The 25123-nt window shown below is 44.9% G+C and overlaps 2 protein-coding genes across 6 annotated transcripts in view; one reads left to right on the forward strand and one right to left on the reverse strand.

Moving 5' to 3' along the window:
• The window catches only part of Klhl18 (kelch like family member 18), a 57952-nt gene extending 56410 nt beyond the window's left edge, over positions 1–1542 (reverse strand). The window contains 1 exon segment of the mRNA XM_028886871.2: positions 1318–1542. Within this exon segment, the coding sequence (XP_028742704.1) occupies positions 1318–1446 (129 nt within the window). The 5' untranslated portion in view covers positions 1447–1542.
• Positions 1543–1606: 64 nt separating this feature from the next.
• Kif9 (kinesin family member 9) overlaps positions 1607–25123 on the forward strand; it is a 61301-nt gene continuing 37784 nt past the window's right edge. For 2 of the 5 annotated variants that reach the window (XM_028887038.2, XM_037207964.1), the window contains exons 1-6: positions 1607–1938; positions 2910–3152; positions 8042–8139; positions 10787–10952; positions 14916–15022; positions 16355–16579. In XM_028887038.2, coding sequence (XP_028742871.1) covers positions 3116–3152; positions 8042–8139; positions 10787–10952; positions 14916–15022; positions 16355–16579 — 633 coding nt within the window. In that variant the 5' untranslated portion in view covers positions 1607–1938; positions 2910–3115. Of the gene's footprint in view, positions 1939–2909; positions 3153–8041; positions 8140–10786; positions 10953–14915; positions 15023–16354; positions 16580–25123 lie in introns of those variants that run through there. The other 3 variants (XM_037207963.1, XM_028887040.2, XM_037207965.1) reach the window with 3 other exon arrangements.

A 25123-nucleotide genomic window follows, 5' to 3' on the forward strand; every position in this document is an offset into this window, starting at 1 on the left:
TTGTTTTCACGTCCCGACTCATCTCAGATGTTACTGTCATGATTAAGTCATTCTTCAACTTCCAAATCTCTAGTGGCCTTGCCATCTTCTGCACCCTTTCCTCCAGGTTGTTTTCCTTATCTTGGTTTCCCTCTTTCACCTGGGAAGATTCTGCCCCTTCTTAGACCATTACAGTACTCTAATAGAAAACCATTTCTTTCAGGATTGATGAAAAGTTATGACAGGTGTTATACAAAGAATACCAAATATCTCATTTCATCCTCACTAATAGTGAGATTTAAGAGTCATCTTTATTTTCACATTTGGAAAACCTAAGCTTAGAGAGATTAAGTAACTTGCCCAAGGTTACAGCTAGCATTTTAAGGCAAATCCTCTGTCTCCAAAGGGAGACTCTCAGACTCTTGCTTTTTAAAGTGCCAAACTATTAACCATCCTACCTAGCAGTGTGACTCGAATATGTGGAGAAGCAACGTTTCCTCAACTAAATAGAAAATAAAAGCTAAAAGGTGTCTGTGTCTTTCTGCTGTTTTGAAACAGGAAGAGGGTGGGTCGGGCGCCGACACTAAGAGCCTTCCAGGCAAAGTTCAGCAGGAAAAACCACAGGCAAGCAGCATCTGCCCACCTGGAGGGGATCCACCTGGCTCAGCAGCTTGGTCAAGGAGCAGCCCGGCATGATTCAAAGCACAGGGCACCGGACCAGAATGCTGGTAGGGAACAGGCGGTGAACATATCCCTCTCCCCAAGCAGTCCATTAGCCTGGCCTCCAGGGCCCTTGGTGGTGACTGTGGGTTGTTTTCTAGCGTGGAGCAAGTAGTCCACACCAAAAGATCTCCAGATCCGATTCTAAAAGCGCCAAGGGCAGGCAATGACTCCAGAAGAGAAGGCTTAGCCTCTACAACAGCACAGCCAACTTCACGGAGCACAAAGAAAAGACTTTATGACAAGGTAAGATGTTTTAGTGGTGTCCATAGGAATGTGGTGTCAGTCACCGCCCCTTCCTCCTAGACAGGCTGTAAGAACATTTTCTCTTGTCTGGGTGACAGAAAAGGAGGCGGATACCCCAATGTCTCTTTTTCTTAGGGCGTCAGCGGCACAACTCTCAGTCTTTCCTTCCAATGGCTGAACGGCTGCCCCCTTTCCTCTCCCAACTTGGCCTCAATCCCCCTCTGCGCTTGGCACCACTCTCCCTCCGGCTCTGTTCCCTCTAACCTCTCTCCACCCTCAGTTCGCTGGACCTCTCTTCCACTGTCCACCACCCCTCTTTTCTTCCCGCTCGGTCCCTTTCCCCTCAGTCAGCCACCGCCCAGACCACGATACCTTGAGCGTCACATCGCACAGCTTGCCCTGCCGCCGGATCTCCTCCATGACGCCGTAGCCACGACTAGGCAACTCCGACACGGAGAAATGCACCAAGTCCTCCAGCTCCTCGGTGCCGTCCTCCACCATCTTCCCCGGGCGCTGCAACTGCGCAGGCCTGGCCGGCAGGCTTCACACTAACCAGGGCGGGGCAAGGGAGCACGCCGACGGCAGCTCGGAGCGCGAAGCAGAAATACCGCAAGCCTGCGCGGCCGCCGTACTCGCAAATTCCTCTGCACCGGAAGTCTCGCTGCCCCGCTTCCTGGTTCATACACGGCCTTCTTTTCTCCCCCGCAATCTATACTCCACTTTCGCATATACAGCTGCTCCAAGCCATTCAGGTTAACTGACTCCATTTCCGTCTTCTTTGCTCAGCCCTGACTTTACCTGTGTCTTCAGGGGAGGAATGTGAATTTCAATTCCGCCGCCACCTTACACTACTTCCGGAGTCCCTGGAAGCTTCCCGTTGCCATGGCGACTGTGTACACAGCCAGTCGGCCGGCTGTCCAGATTGCAAACAGAGCTCCCTCAAGTCGCTGCAGTTATAGCGGTCACTCTACCCGAGTGCCGCTTCCTTACGAGGTGAGCAGTGGTCACGCGCCGGTGGTGTTAGGTAAAGGGAAACCTGATGGGGATATCCGCTCTGGCAGTGGCTGGGTTCCGAACTCCTCTTGGAGCCTTTACTTGTAAAAAAAAAAAAAAAAAAAAAAAAAACAAAAACGAGGCACCCCTAGAGAGCCCCTTTCAGCCTGATCGCGGCTTAGGAGAGCGTGGAGTTTCTGAACTAATGTTCTCTAGTCCCACGAGTCTCCACCCGGGTCCCACGACTCGCCCTAGACAAAAAAGGCATGAGGTTGAGTGTCAGAGGTCGTTCAGACACTTCACTCCTCAATTTTCGAACTGGAGAGACCTTCGGGATCACCACTTGGAGCCATTCGAGCTTCAGAGGAGGAAAACCCTCCAGAGGGGCACGGGAATGGGACTGAGACCTCCTGCCACACTCACTTTAGAAAAGGATTCCCATACACACTGGGTGAGGAATAAGAGAGAGGCCGGTTTTGCCTGGATGCCAATCCTGGGTTCATCTCACTCACGGTGTGATACAGTAGGTGTTGTGGGTTTAGATGTTTTTTGGGCAGTCTTTGTTCCTGATCTAATAAGAGCATGGCAGATAGGGACCTGTAGTGCCTATCAGTCATCTCATCGAATGGTCTTTCTTCTCTTGTCAAGCTTTCATGGGTCATGTATATTCTGCTCATCCCCAGACCTAAAACAAATAAAGAAACACTGAATCTCTCAGCACAGAGGTCTCCTGGTAGCTACTTAAATTCATTGTATCACACCAGAAGTATCTAAGGATTGTGTTCAAATGGCTGGGGGTATTCTGTACAAAGTCCTGAGGGAAAAATACACTACCTTATGGGGAGGGTGTGTTGAGACTGAACATGGCTTCTTGTACCTGGAAATGAAGTGTCCTTTTAAGAGTCTGCAGGTTCAGGGGTTAGAAGTAGTGTGGGAGAGGAGTGACATCATATACCTTGGAACTTTCTCAGTAGTGACTGAAGATGGACCCACCTATGGAGATCCACTCACCCTCTGACTTCCAGCCATGAGTATCACCACCAACCACCATTTCTTGAGCACCTGCTGTGTGCTGGGCGCTGTTTTGGACTTTGTGGGGGGAATCACAAGAGACAAAAGGCACAGTCCTTGTCCTCAAGCAGCTTGTAATTTGATTTGGGAGCTGAAGCCCACATAAATGAAGCGGCATAAGAACGGTAACAAGCAGTATTTCAGTAAGTGCAAAATGGCATGTGGCTTTGATGTGCTATGGAGTAGTAGGCTCAAGGGAGGAGTGTGGACCATTGGAGAGGGTCATGGCAGGTTGCACATGACTCCAGGAATGTCTGGTGACATGAGCATCAAGGGAACCGTGGAAATAACAGATGGGTGCCTGCATGTGCATGCGCATGTTAGAAATTTCAGGGCAGAAAAGGAGGAAAGCTCTGGGAAGTTCTTTGAGCTGGCCTGTGAACTTGCTTCCAGAACTCTCTGGATTCTTTGTGATCCCTTCCAGAGGTTATACTCAATGGCATTGGAATCTAGGAAGATGGGCTCTTGCGATTTGTGTTGGGGAGGGTTTCCCAGAGCTGTAGGAATTGAGTAAAAAGCCCACCTGTCACCTGGAGGTGCTGTCCCAACACTTGGGAAGCTAAGGCAAGAGGACTGAGAGTTCAAGGCTAGCCTGGGCTACAATGTGACACACTGTCTCAAGGAAAAATTATTTAAAATTGTGAACAACACACCACTTCTCCCTACTCTCAGTTTCACTGTAATATAAATCAAAATGAAATTGGAAATGAAATCTTCCCTTCGGTTTCCTCAGTTTGTGGTTCACATTAGAGCTGTGTGTGATTTTTTTTTTTTTAGAGTTCAATTTTGCAGACAAAAATGTTCAAGCAAGCTACGTTCTTTTCTTACCCCAATGTTTTTCAGATTAATTTCCTTCCTTCCTTCCTTTCTTTTTTGGTTTTTTGAGACAGGGTTTTTCTGTGTAGTTTCGCTCTGTAGACCAGGCTGGCCTCGAGTGCTGGGATTAAAGGCATGTGCCACTGCTACCCGACTCCAGATTAATTTTCTAAAAAACAAAAAATTCTAAAAGATCCAAGAGTGCTAGGAAAAGACTTCCATGAAATAGTGACTTGAGGGTTGCAGGAAATGCTCACACTGTGACAGGCAGACGTGGGAGCACTGTGTTCGATTTGACAGCTGCGGTGCATGTGGTGGGTGATGCTTCCATTTCATCCACAGCATCGAAACTGTAAGCTGGCAGGGCAGCACCTTCTGTTGAACTTGTTTCTGTAGGCTCCCTAACACCATGGTGATGGTGGGTAATGTAATGGTAAGAGGAAATGATCCCAAGCTGTGTTCAGAAATGGGAAAGCTGGGCTGGGTGGTGGTGGTGGTGTACACCTTTAATCCCTGTACTTGGGAGGGAGAGGCAAGCAGATCTCAGTGAGTTTGAGGCCAGCCTGGTCTACAAAGCCAATTCCAGGACAGCCAGGACTGTTACATAGAGAAAACCTGTCTCAAAAAAACAAAAACAAAAAAAAAAAAAAGGAAAAAAAAAAAGAAATGTGAAAGCCATTAATACTTTTAAAATCTAGAATAATTTTTTGTTAGGTAGCACCCTTGCACCTCTATTAGAAAAGTACATGTAAAATGTTATTATTACTTATTTAGTATGCTTTTAATATTTTATTATAGTTTATTAAGTGTGTGTGTGTATGTGTATGTGCGTGCATGCACATGCATATGTGTGCCCCTGTGTGCCAGAGAACATGTGTGGAGATCAGAGGATAGCTTGGAGGAATTGGGTCTTTTCTTCTGCCTTGTAAGTACTGGGGATCAAACTCAGACCATCAAGCTTGGTGGCAGGTGCCTTTACGCATGCCATCTCGTTGGCCCTTTTATGCCTTCTTCGTGTGTTTGTTTGTTTGACCTAGGGTCTCACTGTGTATCCTTCACTGGTCTGAAACTTGATATGTTCACCAAGCTGGTCTCAAACTCACAGATCCGCCTGCCTCTGCCTTCAGAGTGCTGGGATTAAAGGCCTACACCACCACATTTGGCCCTTTATATGATTTTTGTGAATATTAGAAGAGGTTCTGTTTCATATGGGAATGTTTTTCTGTAAAGGTTTTAAAAAATCATTAAACACCCCTCAAGTTTGTTAGAATGAATCAGCTTCCTTTGTCTGACATTTCCCTAATTTTTTATGAATTCAGCCACTTCTTTTGCTGATGAATGGTTTCCCTCTGTGTCTTCTCCTTCCCTGTCTCCTCCCTCAATACAAGTGCAGGTCACTTGGGGGGAATGTGCGTTATTCCCTCTTGAACTGGTCCAGCCCTGATGGGTCAGTTAGAGGGGAAGTGTACAGTGCAGCTTACATCCTGCTATGTGGACCTTGTCTGTATTTAAATTTTGTTTTGTACATTGTACAATAGTAGTTCCAAAGGTTTTTTGCTTGTTTGTTTGTTTTGAGACAGGGCATCATGTATCCCAGACTGGCCTTGAACTCATTATGTCACTGAGAGTGACATAATGAACGTGTATCTTTGTGTATTTTCATGCCTCCGTTTCCCAAGTGCTGGGATTTTAGGCAGGCATAGTGCTGCCATCACACCTGACTCTTTGGAAGCCCATCTTAGAGCTCTGAGATGTCTCACTGTGTAAAGTCTTTGCTGCTTCAAACATGAAGACCCGAGCTTGGATTCCTAGCTCCCACATAAAGCTGCTCGTGCTGGAGCTGAGAGACAAGAGCATCCTGTGGTCTTTCTGGCCAGCAAGTATAGCCAAAATGGTGAGCTCCAGGTTCAGTGACAGACCTTGCTTCAAAATATATGGTGGAGATCAATAGTGCAGACATCCCATTTCCACTCTAGCTTCTACACACACTCACAGGTGAGTATGCACACACACACACAGACACACACACACACACACACACACACACACACACACAATGCTTCAACTTAAAACTCTACTGCGCCAATTTGCCTAAGAACAATTAAGTTATTTAGTATATATTTCATAGGCTTTTCTTGATTGTTTCAGTGCACTTTAGCTAGATTTAACAGAATTAATGATTTTTACAAGAAGACTTTACTTATCTCTCCTTAGAGCTCTTAGGGTTTGGTGTCATTCTTTAGTCCTTTATCATCACTATATATCATGAGACACTTGAAAAGGTGACCAAGTGTTCAGTTCTTACAGCTGTAAAAATTAGTTGGCCGCTGCAGTTCCGTCTGTAATTCAGCACTTGGGAAGTGAAGACAGGAGGATAAGAGCTCAAGGCCAGCCTCGGTCCAGTGAAGTGGCTCGTGAGTAAAGACGCTTACTTGCCTTGCAAGTCCCGTGACCTGAGTTTCATCCTTGGAGCGCATGTGAAAGTGAAAGGAGAGAACTGACCCCGCAAATTTGTATCCTGACTTCCACACAATTAATTAAGTTAATGAATTCATTTTAATTTTAAAATTTAAAGTTAACTTTAAAAATAAATGATTAATTTTAAAAGACCAGACTGGAATACATGAGCCCTGGTCTCAAGACAAAACAAAATTAGTTGAATTATCAATTCTATTTAATCACTTCTTTGCTTCCCCACTATGGGAATTCAGCGCAACAGTCCCATTGGTAACATCTCTTTTGACTAGCATTTTGACTTTACTTGGCCTTTAGTTTCTGTTATGAGACAACTCTTCATAGTTAGAAAAGTCTTTTAACTAAGCTTGCCTCCCTCCACTTCTATGCTGTGCTTTTACAAAGTGTTCACCCCACAAAGCTACAGCAAACATTATTTTAAAATATACATGCATATATACACATACATATATGATTTGTTATAGTATAGTGACTGAAGCCAAATATACGTGTGACTCCCTGTTGTGAGGGGGTGGAGAGATGACTCCACAGTTAAAAGTACTGGCTGCTCTTCCAGAGGACCTGTGTTCAATTCCCAGCACCCACATGGTGGTTTATAACTGTCTGTAACTCTGGTCCCGGGAATCCAGTACCCTCTTCTGGCCACCAGAGGCACTGCACAAACGTTACACACAGACATTTCTACAGGAAAAACACCCATACACATAAAATAAAAACAAATAAACCTTGTTTTAAAGGTGAGAATATAGTCAAGTTTTGAGAGCAAGAGGGGACGAGACTGATTGTATTTTTCATTACGTGAGAGAAGAAAGACTGTTTGATTATGGACTAGAGCAAGAACACTTAATTGGGGCTTGAGAGATGATTCAGTGGTTAAGAGTGCTTATTGCTCCTCCCAGCACCCATGTCAGGCAGCTCATTACTGCCTGGAACAACAGCTCCAGAAGATCAGACACACTCTTTTGGCCTCCAAGGGCCCTTTGCACACACGTGACATATACTCACACAGACATACACAAATAAAAATCAAAATAAAATTAAAGGAGTATTTAACCTAGGGCCAGCAAGATGGCTCAGCAGATAGAGTGCTTGCCTTGGGATCCTGACGACACAAGTCTGACCCTGAAGCCCACATGGTGGAGGGAGAGAACTGACTCCATTGTCCTTTGACTGCTACCACATGCTGAGGCAGGTGTCTCTCATCCCTAGTAATAATAATAATAATCAACGTATGTTTTAAAAGATACTTAATCTATAGTTAATCTGGGAGGCAGGGGCATGAAAGAAGGTCTGTTAATGAAGAAAAGGCAACTGGCTCTAATGTGTTCCAGGCAAGTATGTCTGGAGAAAATAGAATAAATGAGTTCGTCTTAGATATAGGATATTTCTAGAAACAGCAGCTAAAATCAGGCCACTAAAGGGAGCAGTCTTTTTGCTTTGGATTTGAGTCTCTTTGAAGTCATGGTGGAAAATGGCAAAGCAGCCTATAAGAGAGGAGGCACATGTCCTTGTTGGGTAGTGACAGTGGGTTGCAACTGGTCTCTTGTAGCCCAGGCTGTCCTCCAACTCACAATGGAGCTGAGGCTGGCCTTGAACTCTCACCTACCTGCCTTCACTTCTCAAGCATTAGTGTTCCACGTGTGTGCCACCATGCCAGGCTTTTATTCCGATCTTGACAAATGACCTCTTAGTTGGTATTTTATGATGACTGATAACGATAGTGTTGTTCTCTTCTCTTTAGCCAGGATGGGTACTAGGAAAAAGGTTCAAGCGTTTGTCCGTGTCAAGCCTACGGATGACTTTGCTCATGAAATGATCACGTATGGAGGGGACAACAAAGTAAGTGTTTACTTTCCCTTCTCCAGGTCAGTGTGGCCTTGTTTTCCAGCAGCCATGCAAGGATCAAAACAGAGGGACTGGAGAGATGGCTCAGTGGTAAAGATGCCTGCCACCGAGTGGGAAGACCTGAATTCTAGTCCCTGGATCCACAAGGTGGAAGGAGAGAATCAGTTCCTAAAAGCTGTCCTCCAAATTCCTTACACATGCTGTTGTATGCACGTTTACACACACACACACACACACACACACAAATAAATACAATTTTCAACACGACTAAGACAGCATTGATAAATGTTCAGGTGGACTCTAGAGTCCATGAACTCCTAACTACCCTGCTAATGAGGAAGTTCATGAGATTCTCAACTTTTTTTTTCTTTCATTTGTTTGTCTGGTGGGGGGAGGTGCACACACACATGTCTGCTAAAGCACAAATATGGAAGTCAGAGAGCAACTTGCAGGATTGTCACGTATGTTCTTTGCTCCCTCCACATGGGTCCTGGGAGTCAAACTCAGGTTGTCAGGCTTGGTGGCAGGCACCTTTCCTCACTGAGCCGTCCCGCCAGCCCTCAGGTAGACCTTTTTTAAACGAATAATTCAAGAACAAATTGCTCAGATCTTGCAAGTCCTGATAGTCAGAAAAGACCTCAAGGATGGCCCTGGATGATGTCTTCCATGGGCACAATTTCAACAAACACGGAAGCATAGAGCATGAAACTCGTGAGGCAACGTTTAATATGTGGTGGTGTTTGACTTTCTGGAGACAGGGTCTCATGTAACCCAGCTGGCTTTAAACTGGCTGTTTCCAGAGGATGATTTAGAACTCCTGATCCTTTTGCTTCTCCTTCTCAAGTCCTGGGGTTATAGGCACACGTCACCACACCTTGTGACCCCATCAGTCTTGGCCTTAGTTTTGTTCTTCTCTGGGTGGCTGGGTCCTGGTTATTGGATTACAGCAGCCAGTAGATTTCAGTGAGAGTCCCCCTATCAAGAGCTTGGAATAAGCTGGCATGGTGCTATACTGTGATTTCAACAGTTGAGAGACCGAGAGGAAAAAGCCAAACACCTAAATTCAAAGTGAGCCTTCATATCATAAAAATGTCTTTTTTTTAAAAAAAAAAAAAAACAACTTGGAATCTTACAGGGAATTGGTTGAAGGTGCATCTGAAAATCTGATTACAGGTATGTTGTTTTAAACTTCGGCACAAGGGCTACGCCTTAATCTACTGCTATTTCAGCCAGTGATTGCAGCTCCACATTTACCAGCCTGCTTCTCTAGCAGCAGCCTCTGCTCAGGCCACAGCCTGGCAGGGATCCTGTTCCCATAGGCACAGGCTCTGTCTCCACCTCTGAAGGTCACTTTAACTAAATCTCTGTCATTCTATTTATAAATAAGATTCAAGATTCAAAGGCTGGTGTGAAAACCTGCCAGCTCAGAGAGGCTGGGTCACAATTAGCTGACCTTCCCTCCTTGCTGGTGTCTCCGAAAGACCGTGCTTCTGCTTCCCCAAACTAGAAAAGGCTGTTTCACTCTGAACTCCACCCTACTACTTCCTGTGTCTCCATCCCTCTCCCGGATGACCTCTCAGGCTCTATGATTACTTTCTATCAACTAGTTGCTAAGGCAGCCTCCTGACCCAAGGTTAATTTTATTTCATTAACGCAAATGCAAACTTGTTCATAGTGTGATCGAATGTCCCCCAACACACGTAGGTTTAGCACTCGCAGTTTACACTCACACAAAAGACTGTGTCTGAAAAATTCAGAGACTTTATGTGACAATTCCATCATTGCTCCCTTGGCTCAGTTGTTTGTGGAAGTAATTCCTGGACATAGTGAAGAGGGTGGAGGGGCATCACCACCTGTAGCCAAACAGACAAGGCCTGGGCCAGGGCCATTGTTTCTAATTTCACTGCTACCCTTGCCTAATTCAAAGCTTCTATACTTTGTATAACTAAATCTAATTCAAAGCTTCTATACTTTGTATAACTAAGTCTGATCTAAATTAAATCTAATTTAGGCTGTAACTAAATCTAATTTAATTAGAACCTGATAAATTGGGGCTGGAGAGATGGCTCAGTAGTTAAGAGCACTGACTGCTCTTGCAGAGGACCTGGGCTTCATTCCCAGCACCCACATGACAGTTCACAACTGTCTGTAACTTCAGTTCCAAGGGATCTGACACCCTTTTTCTGAGCTCTGCAGGTATCAGGCACACATGCAGTACACATACATACATTCACATAAAACATTCACACCTATAAAATAAAAAATAAATCTAAAAAACTTTTAAGGAACTTCACATCCTTTGTTTTCTCTAAGTCAGGCCTCAGTTATCAGTGATTATTTATTTATTTATGTGATAGAGTCTCCCTCTATAGCCCTGGCTGTCCTGGAACTCTGTGTAAACCAGGTTGCCTTGAATTCACAGAGATCCTCCTGCCTCTGTTTCCTGAGTGTTATCACAGGGTCTTTTTACAAAGGTTTCCTAAAAGTAGCTCTAATCCCCTCTTCCTTTTGTGATGTTTCTCACTATGTAGACTGTCCTGGAACTCCAGATCCTCCTGACTCAGCCTCCAAGGGCTGAGATTTCAGGTGTGTGTCACCCATACCTGGCTTCTCCCTGTCTCACTTTTTTTTTTTCCCCTAGAGCATTGACATTCACTTGAAAAAAGACACTCGGAGAGGAGCTGTCAATAACCAGCAGACAGACTGGTCATTCAAGCTGGATGGAGTTCTTCATGACGCCTCCCAGGACTTGGTTTATGAGACAGTCGCCAAGGATGCAGTTTCTCAAGCCCTTGACGGATACAATGGTAATTTAATCAGTTGTCGTTTTATGTAGGACTCTGAGAAGGCCCTCCTGGAGGAAGAGGTACAAGAGGTACTCTATTCTGAATAAAATAAAACATAAGAACTTTGCTTACTAACATTGTGTACTGGTCAGCCTGTGGTCTAGTGGTAAAGCATATATTTACTCTGTAACATTGGAGCAATGGTTCCATCCAGTCTCTGGTGGTTGTTAGAAGACCCTGCCTTTTTCTGGTGTTTCTTAGCTGGCCAACTGTAGTCTTGTTTCAAATCCCTCAAACATTGGTTTTATTTGAGGGGTTGGGGGAGACCTAATCTCAGTCTTAATCTCAATATGTAGCCCTGTCTGGCCTAGGACTCACTATGTAGACCAGGCTGGCTTCAAACTCACAGAGATCTACTTGCCTCTGCCTCCTAAATGCTGGGATTAAAGTTATGAGCAACCATGCCCAGCATAAAAACAACTTTATTGGGATTTTTTTTTTTTTTTTTGGTTTTTCAAGACAAGGTTTCTCTGTGTAGTTTTGTTTCTTTCCTGGATCTCACTCTGTAGAATAGGCTGGCCTCGAACTCACAGAGATCCACCTGGCTCTGCCTCCCAGTGCTGGAATTAAAGGCGTGTGCCACCACTGCCCGGCTGGGAATTTTTTTGATTAAATTTATTTATTTACATCTCAATCAGTTTCCCCTCTCTCCTCTCCTCCCATTCCCTTCCCCACCTCTCCTACCCCTCCCACATCCACTCCTCTGCTTCTGTTCAGAATGGGGCAGGCTTCCCATGGGTATCAACAAAGCATATCAAGTTGTAGTAGGACTAAGCTCCTCCCCTTGTATTAAGGCTGGGCAAGGAAATCCACCATGAGGAATAGGTTCCCAAAGCCAGCCGAAGAATTAGGGACAGCCCCTACTCCCACTGTTAGGAGTCCCACAAGTAGATCAAACTACACAACTGTCACATATTTGTAGAGGGCCTGGGTTGGTCCCACACAGGCTCCCTGGTTGTTGGTTCAGACTCTGTGAGCTCCTATGAGGCAGGTTAGTTGTTTCTGTGGGTTTTCTTGTGATGTCCTTGACCCCTCTGGCTCCTACAATCCTTCCTCCCCCTCTTCAGCAGGATTCCCCAAGCCTGGCCTAATGTTTGGCTGTGGGTCTCTGAGTCTGTTTCCATCAGTTACTGGAAGAAGGCTCTCTGATGACAATTGGGGTAGTCACCAATCTATGAGTATAGCAGAAAATTGTTAAGCAACATTATGTTGACATTTTTCCCCCTCCAATTATATTTGGTTCTATTCTAGGTCTCTGGGCCATCCAGCCTCAGCGTCCTGGCACTCCAGGCAGTGTCAGGGGTAGGCTCACTCTCTGTCATGGGTCTGAGGCTGGACCAGTCATTGGTTGGTTGGTCACTCCCACAATCTCTGTGCCACACTTACACCCCACCCTCACCCTGTACATCCTATAGACAGGACAGACTGTAGGTCAAAGGTTGTGTGACTAGATTGATGTCTCAGTCCCTCCACTGGAAGTCTTGCCTGATCACAGGAGATGGCCAGTTCAGTCTACAAACCCACTATTGCCAGGAGTCTTAGCTGGAGTCATCCTTGTAGATTCCTGGGAGTTTCCCTTGCACTAGGTTTCTACCTCACCCTTAAATGCACCTCCTTTCCAGTCATTTCTAATTTTTTATGGACTTATTTGGTCAAAGACTATTTTAAAGTTTTTATTTTCGAACTCAAAGATCCACCAGCACCAGCCAGTGGTGGCGTACACCTTTAATCCCAGCACTCATGAGGCAGAGCCAGACAGATCTCTGTGAGTTTGAGGCCAGCCTGGTCTACAGAGCGAGATCCAGGACAGGCACCAAAACTACACAGAGAAACCCTGTCTCGAAAAAACAAACAAACAAACAAACAAACAAACAAAATATCCACCTGCCTCTGCCTCCCAATTGCTGGGACTAAAGAAAGGTATGTGCCATCATCACCCATCTTGGTTTGTTTTTTGAGACAAGATCTCACTGTGTAGCCTTATGCTGGTCTGGAACTCACTATATATACCAGCCTGGCCTCATACTCAATATCTGTCTGCCTCTGCCTCCTGAATGATGGGATAAAATATTTTGTAAAACAATGTGTTAGTATATATCCCAGACTGGCCTTGAACTTGTAACCATTTTCCTGCCTCTGCTTCCCCAGCCGGGTGATTACAATACAAGTCTGTGCCATTACATGTGTTTTGTTTTATCTGCTTGTTTTTTAATCTTTATAAAAGTTAATGAGGCTGGAGAAATGGCCCATCAGTTAGGAGCATTGGCTGCTTACTCTTCTGGAGGATCCAGGTTCAATTACCAGCACCCACAAGGCAGCTCACAAACATCAATTATTCCAGTTTCAAGGGGATCCAATACCCTCTTCTGGACTCTTTGGGCACCAGGCACTCACATGATCCACGGACATACATGCAGGCAAAATACCCCATACGTTTAAAAATAAATTAAAACAAAATAAAAGGAAAAACCCAGCCCCTTGAGAGTGTGACATAGTAGCAAATCCCTGTAATCCCAGCACTTGGACGTAGAGGCAGGGGATCAGGAGTTCAAAGTCATCCTCAGCTATCTACCAGTGAGATGCCAGCTTGAGCTACATGTGGCCCTATCTAAAAATTTAGAAAGCTTAAAAAAGTAAGAATAAAGTTGCAGTTTACAGTCTTTGCTGATTGGTGACTACTGGTTAGAATGTTCTCTATTTTGCAAGGGTTTATTTCTTGGTTGGTTGCTTGGTACTAGGTATCAAACCCAGAGCCTCACAAATATTAAGCACATGTCCTATCACTGTGCTACATACCTAGCTCCAGGAGTTTTAGACTTTCTCTAGGAAAGGCTGTGAAGAGAGCCAGGCATGGCTGCGCATGTTTGTAAGTGTGGCATTTGGGAGGTGGAGGCAGGGGATCAGGGATGTGAGAACAGTTTGAATTATATAGCTAGACTCTCTCCGTTCTCCAGAGTCTTAGGTGCCAACATTATAACGTATTCTGTAGGTGATACATAGATGTGGTCCTCACGGACCCAGTGATACGTTCATGATTCCCCAAGAGACTGTGGCCTAGAGGTAAAGATGGGGGATTAAGAATTAGGAAACTTGCCGGGTGGTGGTGGCGCACGCCTTTAATCCCAGCACTCGGGAGGCAGAGCCAGGCGGATCTCTGTGAGTTCGAGGCCAGCCTGGGCTACCAAGTGAGTTCCAGGAAAAGGCGCAAAGCTACACAGAGAAACCCTGTCTCGAAAAACCAAAAAAAAAAAAAAAAAAAAAAAAAAAAGAATTAGGAAACTTAATAGTCAGGTACTTGGTGCTACAGAACTACAGATGGGCTCTGAATGCCAGCCGACGTGACTTCTGGTTCATTAGCAATGGGCTAATTGCTGATTGTTTCTGGCTCCAAGATGCGGAATTAGGACCACTCATTTAAAACCTATCACCCACCAGGTGGCAGTGGCACACGTCTTTAATCCCAGCACTCAGGAGGCAGAGTCAGGTGGATCTCTGTGAGTTTGAGGCTAGCCTGGTCTATAGAACAAGATCCAGGACAGGCACCAAAACTACACAGAGAAACCCTGTCTTGAAAAAAAAAGAGAGAGAGAGAGAAGGTCTAATGTTCCAGCTCCCTCCTATTCTTTTCAAGAAAAGTTCCAGCCACAGTGTTCCCTAACCCTAGGACCAGATCATCTGGGGACGGAAAGCATGGAGCTCTATGTAGATCACAGATTGAGGGCACAAGTTCACATTTTGACTGTTTATGTCTCTGTTCCTCTGTGTACTTGCCCTCTTCCTGTCCTCATGTCTTTGGATGTTTTTACTGGCTACCTTCACATCAGGAGTCCTGGATGGCACCAAGCGTATTGAGGAGACAAGAGTTGTCTGTCCATGAAGTGATTTTTCTGAATGTCACTCAGACATATTTCGAAATGTTTGCAGGTACCATTATGTGTTATGGGCAGACGGGAGCTGGCAAGACATACACCATGACGGGGGCCACTGAGAATTACAAGCACCGGGGTATTCTCCCTCGTGCCCTGCAGCAGGTAGAGAATGGGCCCGTGTTGGGATGCCACACAGCTGCCCTCTTCTCTCCAGGTTGGCCACTAGAGAGAGTGGGCTCAGCCTTCAAGTGAACTACAGCTCCACTGGTTCTGGAGACAGGCTTCTGTGACTGGGCTTGGGGTGGAGTCTGAGTCCCCAGGAAAACAGGGCTTTGATTTTCAGATAGACCCTCCCTGACAATAAGCCTGTTTCCTTATTTGTGAAGGAGAGAACAGGCATGCTAATCAGGTTCCTGCTGCTCCCATGGTCTGTGAACCAGTAATTAAGGATTTGGAGGTCCTAATCATGCTTGTTGCTGGTTTTAATGAAGGGAATGCAGCTCTTTCAGAACTTCCTTATTGTCTTGCTGTGGCTTCTTCATTCAGTTTTTCCTGAAAGAAGGGCAAGAAGCAGGGCATGACTGAGCCTTTAGGACTGTGGCAGCCATGGCTCTGGGAATAAAGCAGAAGCCTAGGCAGAAGGGCCTTCCTTAGGGCCTGCTAGCCCAGGTCTGGTGAGGGCCATCTGGTTAAAGGTAGGGTGAAAAAGGCCTCCTTCCTTTCTGGCCAGCATGGTGGTGCACGCCTTTAATCCCAGCACTTGGGAGGCAGAGGCGGGCTGATCTCTGTGAGTTCAAGGCCATCCTGGTCTACAAATCGAGTTCCAAGATAGCTAGGGCTGTCAAAAGCTCTTCTTATAAACCCCCATGCTCATTTTTTGGAAGTAATATGCTTACTATCCCACTGTCAAAATTTCAATATCTAAAGGCTGAGAGTGTAACTCACTTGGTAAATAGCTTGCCTAACATGCACGGAGCCTTGGATTTGATCCCCAACCATTGAAGGGGGGTGGGGCATAGTGGCATATGTTTGTAATCAGGAAATGGAGGCAATAGGATCAGAAGTTCAAGGTCATCTTCGGTTACATTGAGAATTCCTGAGCAATTTGGGTTACATGAGACCCCATCTCAAACAAAACACTTAAGTATCTCTAGCTGGGCATGATGGCCCACACTTGTAATCCCAGTACTTGGGAAGACTGAAGCAAAAAGCCAGTGAGTTGGATAATTAACTGGGCTACATTTTGAATTCTAGACAGCCCAGGACAGAGTGAGGAAACCAAAACAATAAAACCCAAGAGTGGATAATCTTACCTAACAGTAGCAGTTGTTGTTGACCATGCTCATCATCAATCAGCCAGACTATAAACCTTTTTAGGACAAGAATTGTCCCACACTCCCTGATGCTCTCTCCTGAGGCTTTCCTCAGGGCTGATGTTAACGCGTTGGCTGTTGGAGCTCTACTCTTCGTGACTGTGGTCAAATTTCCATCTAGGTTTTCAGGATGATTGAGGAGCGTCCCACACATGCCATCACTGTACGTGTTTCCTACCTGGAGATCTATAATGAGAACCTGTTTGATCTCCTGTCCACTCTGCCCTACGTTGGACCCTCAGTCACACCAATGACCATCGTGGAAAACCCTCAAGGGGTCTTCATTAAGGGCTTGTCGGTCCATCTCACAAGTCAAGAGGAGGATGCATTCAGCCTCCTCTTTGAGGTAAGATGATCAGAGAGTCCCTTCCCTCCCTCCCTCCCTCTTCCCTCCCCCCACTTCCTTATCTTCCTCTTCCCTACTTCTTTCATATTTTTTATTTACTTTGACAAACAGAATGAAAATTCATATGTGCTGATTTAGAAAACTAAGTGTTGAATAAGAACCAAAATTCATAAAATGTTTTTCATTTAAGGCAAAAAAAAAAAAACAAAAAACATGTCCTTCTAGTTCTTTTTTTCTATGAGGTTGTTTGTGGTGCCCGATGTTGAGTTAAGGGCTCATGCTAGGCAAGTCCTCTGTTACTGAGCTATATTTCTAGCCCCTTTTTACTTTTAAAAAATATTTAAAATTTTAATGATATATAAGTGGGGTGTGTGTGTGCATGTGTGTACAGTACCCACAGAGGCCAGGGGATTGCATTGGGTTCTCTGAAGCTGACTTATAGGTGGTTATGATCTTCCCCATGTGGATGCTGGGAACTGAACTTGCCCCCCACACACACACACACAAGAATAGTGCTCATTCTTAACTGCTGAGCCATCTCTCCAGCCTCTCCTATGTACTTCTTTATTTAAAGACAGATTCTCAATAAATTACCCAGGCTGAGCCAATTATAATGGTACATTCCTGTAATCCCAGTACTTGGGAGGCTAAGGCAAGAAGATGGCTGAATTTAAGGCCAGCATGGGGTACATAGTGAGACTTTATCGCAAAAAAACAAAGATGCCTGGGCTGGCTATGAAGTCACTCTGTAGCCGGGTGGGCTTGAACTTGTGACCCTTCTGCCTTCACCTCTTGAGTAGCTGGGGTTACAGATCTGCACCATCCTGACTGGCCTTACATAGTTGAACTTTTTTTTTTGGTGTTTTTTAGACAGGGTTTCTCTGTGTAACAGGAACTCAATTTGTAGACCAGGCTAGCCTCAGACTCACTGAGATCTGCCTGCCTCTGCCTCCCAAGTGCTGGGATTAGAGGTGTGCGCCACCACCACTCAGCTACTTTCTGGCTCTTTATGTGGGTATTCTGGACTTTCTATGTGCATGGAGTCCTTCAATATTTGGCCTTCTGTGGCTGACTGCTGAATGTTTCCAAGGTTTATTTATGTTGCAGAATACATCATCATTCTTTCTGCCATTCCCCCCGCCCCTGACCGTTTCCTCTTACTACTCAGTAATTTTCCACTGTAGAGTGTAGCTGGAGAGTTTTCTCTCCGGGTCCCACCAAGCCCCGGCAGTCCGACAGCCCACTTATAAAATAAACACACGGACGCTTATATTATTGTTTTTATTAGGGTTTCTACAGTTGGCCAGGCTGACCTTGAACTCACTGTCTCCCTACCTCAGCCTGCCAAGAGACGGGGTTACAAGTATATGCAACCACATCTGCAATTCAGAAGTGATGTAATGTTAACTCAAAGAAAAGACATATGGTGGGCTGGGAGTGTAACCCAGTGGCAGAGTACTTGCCTGACATGCACAAGGTTGAGTTTGGTCCTCAGCACTGCTAAGATGGGCACCTTTAGCCCAGCATGCAAGAAGCAGTGGCAGGTGGATCTCTATGAGTGAAGCCAGCCTGGTTTACAAAGCAAGTTCCAGGACAGCCAGGGCTGTTAGATAAGCCTTGTCAAACAAAACAAAACAACCCACCCCAAAAGCCATTAAGAAGCTCAGTGGTGCCTGGGAAGGGAGTGGAAAGGGGCTGTATATGGGCCCCAGGCAGCTTTTGGGGTGATGGAGCAGTTCTAAAATAGGCTTGTGCTAATGGTTATGCAATTCTGTACATTTACTAAAAATCATTGCATTACAAAAGATAGCAGAATAGTGCCTTTTATGGTATATACATTACAACAGTCAAGTGTGATGGTGCACCCCTAATTCCAGCATTTAGGAGGCTGAGGTAGGTGAATTTAAGAGCTCATAGCCAGCCTGTGCAAGATCAAACAAACAAAAATTATAATTAACAAAACTTTTTTTAAAAGGTCACATGGAGGGGGCTGGAGAAATGGCTCAGTGGTTAAGAGCATTAACTGTTCTTCTCAAGGACCCAGGTTCAATTCCCAGCACCCACATGGTAGCTTACAACTGTCTATAACCCAGTTCCAGGGGATCTGATACCTTCACACCAATGCACATAAAATAAAGTTAAATAAATTAAAAAAAAAAAAAAAAAAAAAACTTTCCAAAAAAAAAAAAAAAAAAAAAAAAGGTCACATGGGCCAGGCTGTGGTGGTGTACACCTTTAGTCCCAGCACTTGGGAGGCAGAGACAAGTGGATCTCTGTGAGTTCAAGGCCAGCCTGGTCTACAGAGCAAGTTCAAGGACAGCCAGAGCTGCACAGAGAAACCTTGTGTCAAAAAGAAAAAAATTGCATGGGTGATTTGTACCATTAGCCCTTGAGTTCACGGGATGAAAGCGCTTCCCCAGTGGCAGGAGCAGTGAGTGACATCTTAGAGGAATCTTGACTTATTATGGCTTTTTTGAGACAGGGTTTCTCCATAGCTCTGGCTGTCCTGGAACTCAGTATGTAGTCCTGGCTGGCCTTGAACTCACAGAGATCCACCAGCCTCTGCCTCCTGAGTACCAGGATTAAAGGCGTGCGCCACCAAACCTAGCGTGTTCTTAAACTGCATGGCACTATTACTACTACTCTGCGGAGTTTTATGTTCATCGTTTTCTTTGCTTGTTTTCCCTCTACCATCTGTGTGGGATTATTTTCTTCTCATGTGTGCAAAAGTGGCTGGTAATGAAGTGTTTTCTTGCCAGGTGGTGGTGGTACATGCCTTTAATCCCAGCACTCAGGAGACAGAGCCAGGCGGATCTCTGTGAATTCGAGGCCAGCCTGGTCTACAGAGCAAGATCCAGGACAGGCACCAAAAGTGTTTTCTTGTGGTTGTTTGAAAATGGCCTTATTTTACTTTCAATATTGAAAGAAAGTCCTATTTTTGGCAGCTGGGAGGTGGTGGCAGACACCTTTAATCCCAGCACTTGGGAGGCAAAGACAGATCTCTGAGTTTGAGGCCAGCCTGGTCTACAGAGTGAGTTCTAGGACAGAAAACAAAACCAAAAAACAACAACAACAACAACAAAAAAAAACAAACAAAACCTATTTAGGCAATGATTTTCTTTTACCTCATAAATACCTTTATAAAGTTCTGAGCATTTGAACAGTGTAACCAAAATACATAAGAAAGTGGAAGTGAGGCATTGAAGGAATTATAATCATCTTTTTGTTTTGTTTTGTTTTTGTTTTTCGAGACAGGGTTTCTCTGTGCAGTTTTGGTACCCATCCTGGAACTCACTCTGTAGACCAGGCTGACCTGGAACTCACAGAGATCCGCCTGCCTCTGCCTCCTGAGTGCTGGGATTAAAGACGTGCACTACCCAGCACATGGTAGTCATCTTAGTTGACTACTGTCAATCAGTCAATGAGTTGCTTACAACTTAGCTAGTTAGATGTGTGTAGCTCGGAGGTCTCTGCAGCCAGCTAAAGTATAGTTACTGTGATGAAAATGTCTGTTGGGGCCTGTAAATCCTATTACTTGAGAAGCTGAAGCAGGGTGAGTTTGAAACTAGGTTGTGCTATAGCCTGGGCTATGTAGTGAGACCCTCTATCAAATACACACACACACACACACACACACACACACACACACACACACACACGTTCAAGAAACATCCCCCACATAAAGCCAGGTGGCACGTGCTCGTGGTTACAGTGAGCACATGTAGGAGGTGGAAGCAGGAGAATCAGGAGTTCAATGTCGTTCTCAGCTGCACAGTAAGCTTGAGGCTGCCTGGTCCACCTGAAAGGAGAGCAGAGAGAGGTAGGGGGAGGGGAAGGGGGGGAGAGAGGAAAGCTGCTAAGTTTGGTTCCTTTTTCCCTCCCTCCCTCCCTTCCTCTTCTTTCCTTTCCTTTCTAAAGGATTTATTATATGTGTGTGTGTGCCTGAGTGTATGTATTTGCACCATGTGCATGCAGGAGTCTGAGGAAGCCAGGAGGGGGCATCAGATCCCCTGGAACTATGAACACATTCAAAGCAGTTGATGAGGTTGAGTTCCTTTGGGTTTGGGTTTGGGCTCTGGGAGTTGAGTGAGGGACTAAACATCTGTTCTGCCACTGAGCAATGGTCCTATCCTGTTTTTATTTATTTTATTTATTTATTTGTTTTCTTTTTTTAAAATGTATTTATTTACTTTTTATGTATATGTCTAAACACCAGAAAATGGTATCAGATCCCATGGGACTACAGTTATAGATGGTTGTGAACCCACAAGCAGGTGCTGGGAATTGAACTCAGGACCTCTGGAAGAGCAGCCAGTGCTCTTAACCTCTGAGCCATCTCTCCAGCTGCCACTCTCATCTTCTCCAATAGAAGTGAGTGGAACTAGAGAAGGTGCCTTCTGTCCGGAGTGAGGGAGTGTAATTCCAGGGTGCTGTTTTTATTTTTAATTGTAAGCAAATCTTCTCTTGGGAAAGGAGGGGATGTCTTGACCTGGAATGTGAACAGTTGGCTCTAGATAGAGAGTCCATCATCCTTTGAATATGAACATCCTTTGAGTGGGTCCAGGGAGCTGCAGGTCCGAGTAGTTAGGGAAGGAGACAAGGAGCCACAGGTCTTTCCTTGGACTGTGGAGAGCAAATGGCTCTGGGGAAACAGGAGACAGGCAGCTCTATAACAAGTCAATTTCATTGTCTAGGGCAACTGACTTCCAGCATTAGAATGCAAGCACCCTCAGGACATTAGGAGCTGGATTCCTGCTTCCCTTTGTGTCTGCCCCCATGTTTTCTGTACTTTCTTGCAGTCTCAGGGATTCGTTCATGTAAATATTTCTGCCATCCACTTTGGGAGTTTTGCAATAGGAAGGTTTCTCTTTCTGAATAATCGGGTCCTATGGCTTGATATTGTGCAGAGAACCATAGCTGACTTCATGATTGCAATGCTGTGAAAATAACATTTCACCTCACTCTTCCTCATCCTCCAGCTCTTCCATTCTTTTCGAAGACTCTTTGTTGTGAAGAGACACCATGACCATGGCAACTCTTTTTTTTTTTAAGCTGAGGATCAAACTCAGGGCCTTGCACTTGCTAGGCAAGCACTCTACCACTGAGCTAAATCCCCAACTCACGGCAACTCTTATAAAGGAAAACATTTAATTGTGGTAGCAGCTTACAGTTCAGAGGTTCAGTCCATTATCATGGTGGGAAGCAAGGTGCTAGAGCAGGAGCTGAGAGTCTTACATCTTGACTCACAGGCAATAGGCAGTGGTCTAAGACACTGGGCAGACTTCAAGACCCGCCCCCACAGTGACATACTTTTTCTAAGAAGGTCACACCTACTTCAACAAGGCCACATCTTCTAATAGTGCCTCTCCCTTTGGGGTCCATTTTCTTTCAAACTACAACACTTTTTAAAAAATTTATAGGGCGGTGGTGGCGCACGCCTTTAATCCCAGCACTCGGAGCAGAGCAGGGGATCTCTGTGAGTTCGAGCCACTGATACAAGTGAGTCCAGAAAGCGCAAAGCTACACAGAGAAACCCTGTCTCTAAAAACAAAAAGAAAAAAAATTTATTTATTATGTTCTTCTATATATTATGCATACAATGTTCTGCCTGCTTCGAGGCCAGCTTGGTCTAGAGAGCGAGTTTGAGGACAATGTTCTGTCTGCATGTATGCCTGCAGGCCAGAGAGGGTACCAGATCTCATTGCAGGTGGTTGTGAGCCACCATGTAGTTCCTGGGAATTGAAATCTGGACCTCTGGAAGAGCAGCCAGTGCTCTTAACCTCTGAGCTATCTCTTCAGCCCTCAAAGTACCACACTCTTACATGGTGTTCTCTGAGCCTAGTATGTGTGGGGGGCAGGGTTTGACATACGTCGTTGTTGGCATATTTGTGTTTTCAGAGCTGAGTGTGTGAGGTTGAGCTGACTGCTCTTCCAGAGGTCCTGAGTTCAATTCCAGCAACCACATGGTGGCTCACAACCACCTGTAATGAGATTGGTGCCCTCTTCTAGCCTGCTGTCATATATGCTGTATACATAATAAATAAATAAATCTTTAAAAAAAATAATTACTGTCTTCAGCACTGTGACCAGTTATGGATCTTTCCATTAGTTACTGTCCATTGCAGAAAGAAGTTTCTCTGGCTAAGGCTGAGAGCAGCACTGATCTATAGGTATAAATATAAATATTTAGAGCCGGGATGTGGTGGTGCGAGCTTTTATTCCCGGCACTCAGGAGGCAGAGGCAGGAGGATCTCTGTGAATTCAAGGCCAGCCTGGTCTACAGAGCAAGTTCCAGAACAGCCAGGACTACACAGAAAACCCTGTCTCAAAAAACCAACATGTCCATTTAGCAAAATAATGAGTATATGTTGTCACCCCCACCCAAACCAATGTCCTCCCAAGCCATGGACATTTCTCTAGGTTTACAGTACCAGGCATGAATTCTTTTCTATGGAGCAGGCCCCAAATTCAATCAGAAAGTGATTAGTTACTACCATAACCATCATGCCACCATTGTACCAGTGGGCACGTCATGCCTGGCAGGTCAGTATTGTAGCATTCAGTGTTCTCCTACTGGGTAAGATCAGTGATGGCCCTCCCCACCCCCAGCAGCTTGCATAACATTTCTTGAACAAGGCACTTACTTTTTTTTTTTTTTTTTTTTTGAACTTGCTTTGTAGACCAGACTGGCCTGGCCTTGAACTCACAGAGATCCACCTCCTCTGCTCTTCTTTTCTTTTATCATACTTGGTGCTGTGAAGAGTCCTACATGCTTTTCCTGACAGTGCTTCCTCCTCACTCCTCTCTCCTTCCCACTACTCTCCTCAACCTACTTCCTGTCACTGCTCAGTGTCTGCTCTGTTCTAGAAGATCATACTGTATTGTCAGACATGCTGTCCACTGCTGCAGCAGTAATCAAAACATAGCCAAGACTGCGTGCCATCACTTCTTCATAAGCCTCTCTCAGCGAGCACTTTCTCAAATTATTGATGCCTTTCCGAATCATGTCTTTGCTGAGCTCTGATGGTACAAGGACAAATAAGAAGCCTAAAGAAGCTCACTATGGGGCTGGAGAGATCGGTCATTCAGTGGTGAAGAGCACTGGCTGCTCTTCCAGAGAACCAGGTTCAATTCCCAGCACCTCAATGGAGGCTAAACTGTGCAATTCCAGTTCCAGGGGATGTGACAGCCCCTTTTGGCCCCTGAAGGCACCAGGCTCACAGGTGACATATAAATAAAACACCCATATACATAAAATAAGATGATTTTTAAAATAACTACAACAATAAAAGAAGTTCACCATGGGGTTGAAGAGGGAGTGGGAAAGACCCATGATAGCCATAGCATAGTGTGAGCCCTGTTCTAGAATTGGTACCCTAGTGGGTATAGGTCAGGACAGGCCATTCAGCTGAGCCATCTTGCTGACCCATGCATGGTTTTACTATTGGTGCTTTTGTATGACTTATACCATAGTATGATTTTAGATTCTGCATTTCTCCGTTATTAAAACCTGTCAGTGATGAATAAAAACAAAGCATAATGATGTGTTATATATGAAAATGCCCCATTAAACCCATCACTTTGTATGCTAACTTAAAAATTAATTAAAAAAAAACTATTTGTCAGACTGGATACAATGACTCACACCTGTAACACCAGCACTTGGGAGGCAGAGGCAGAAGGGTCTATTGAGTTTGAAGTCAATCTGGTCTACAGAATGAGTTCCAGGCTATCCAGAGCTACAGAGTGAGACCCTATCTCCAAAATAAGCAAAGAAATGAACAAGCACATGATTTATCATTATTTTCTTGATGGCCTAGCATTCCTATGTACTATAGATCTCTGATAGTTGAATAGGCAGTTGATTCCAATTCAATGTTCTTGAACATCTTAAGCCTCTTACTTTTTTTGTAAAATGTTTATTTTTATGTTATACTTTTATATCTATGAGTATTTTCCTGCGTGTATGTGTATACTACTTTCAGGCAAGACCTACTGAAGTCAGAAGAGGGCACTGGATCCCTGGAACTGGAGTTAGAGGCAGTTCACCATGTGGTGCTGGGGATTGAACCTGGGTCCTCTGGTACAAAATATCTTAACCACTGAGGCATCTCTCTATCTTGATTCTCACCACCATGTCTCACTCTTCAGATAATGCCAGTTTGTACACTTCACTCCAGATATCATCAGAACGTGAAAATATAGGACCCAACTCCAGTTTGTTTCCCTTTTATTAGTTTTCAAAAGATATTTTCCCAGAAGGCTGTAGATGTAACTGTCTTATTAAATAAGAAACACAGAACCAATGCAAAGAAGAAAGCCAAGAGATCAGAGCTAAGAGCCTTACCCGCCTGCTGCAGCTAGCCTCTTCAGCCAAGAGACCTCTCCGAAAGAGAGCTACTTCCTGTCTGTTTGTCTTTATATAGACTTTCTGTTCTGCCTTCTCATTGGTTGTAAAACCAACCACATGACTGCTTCGTCACTGTCTGTTGTACAGCCCTCCAGGTCTTCTATGGTATTGAGATTAAAGGTGTGTGTCTCCAA

The sequence above is a fragment of the Peromyscus leucopus genome, chromosome 7, assembly GCF_004664715.2.
Source record: "Peromyscus leucopus breed LL Stock chromosome 7, UCI_PerLeu_2.1, whole genome shotgun sequence".
NCBI lineage: Eukaryota > Metazoa > Chordata > Mammalia > Rodentia > Cricetidae > Peromyscus > Peromyscus leucopus.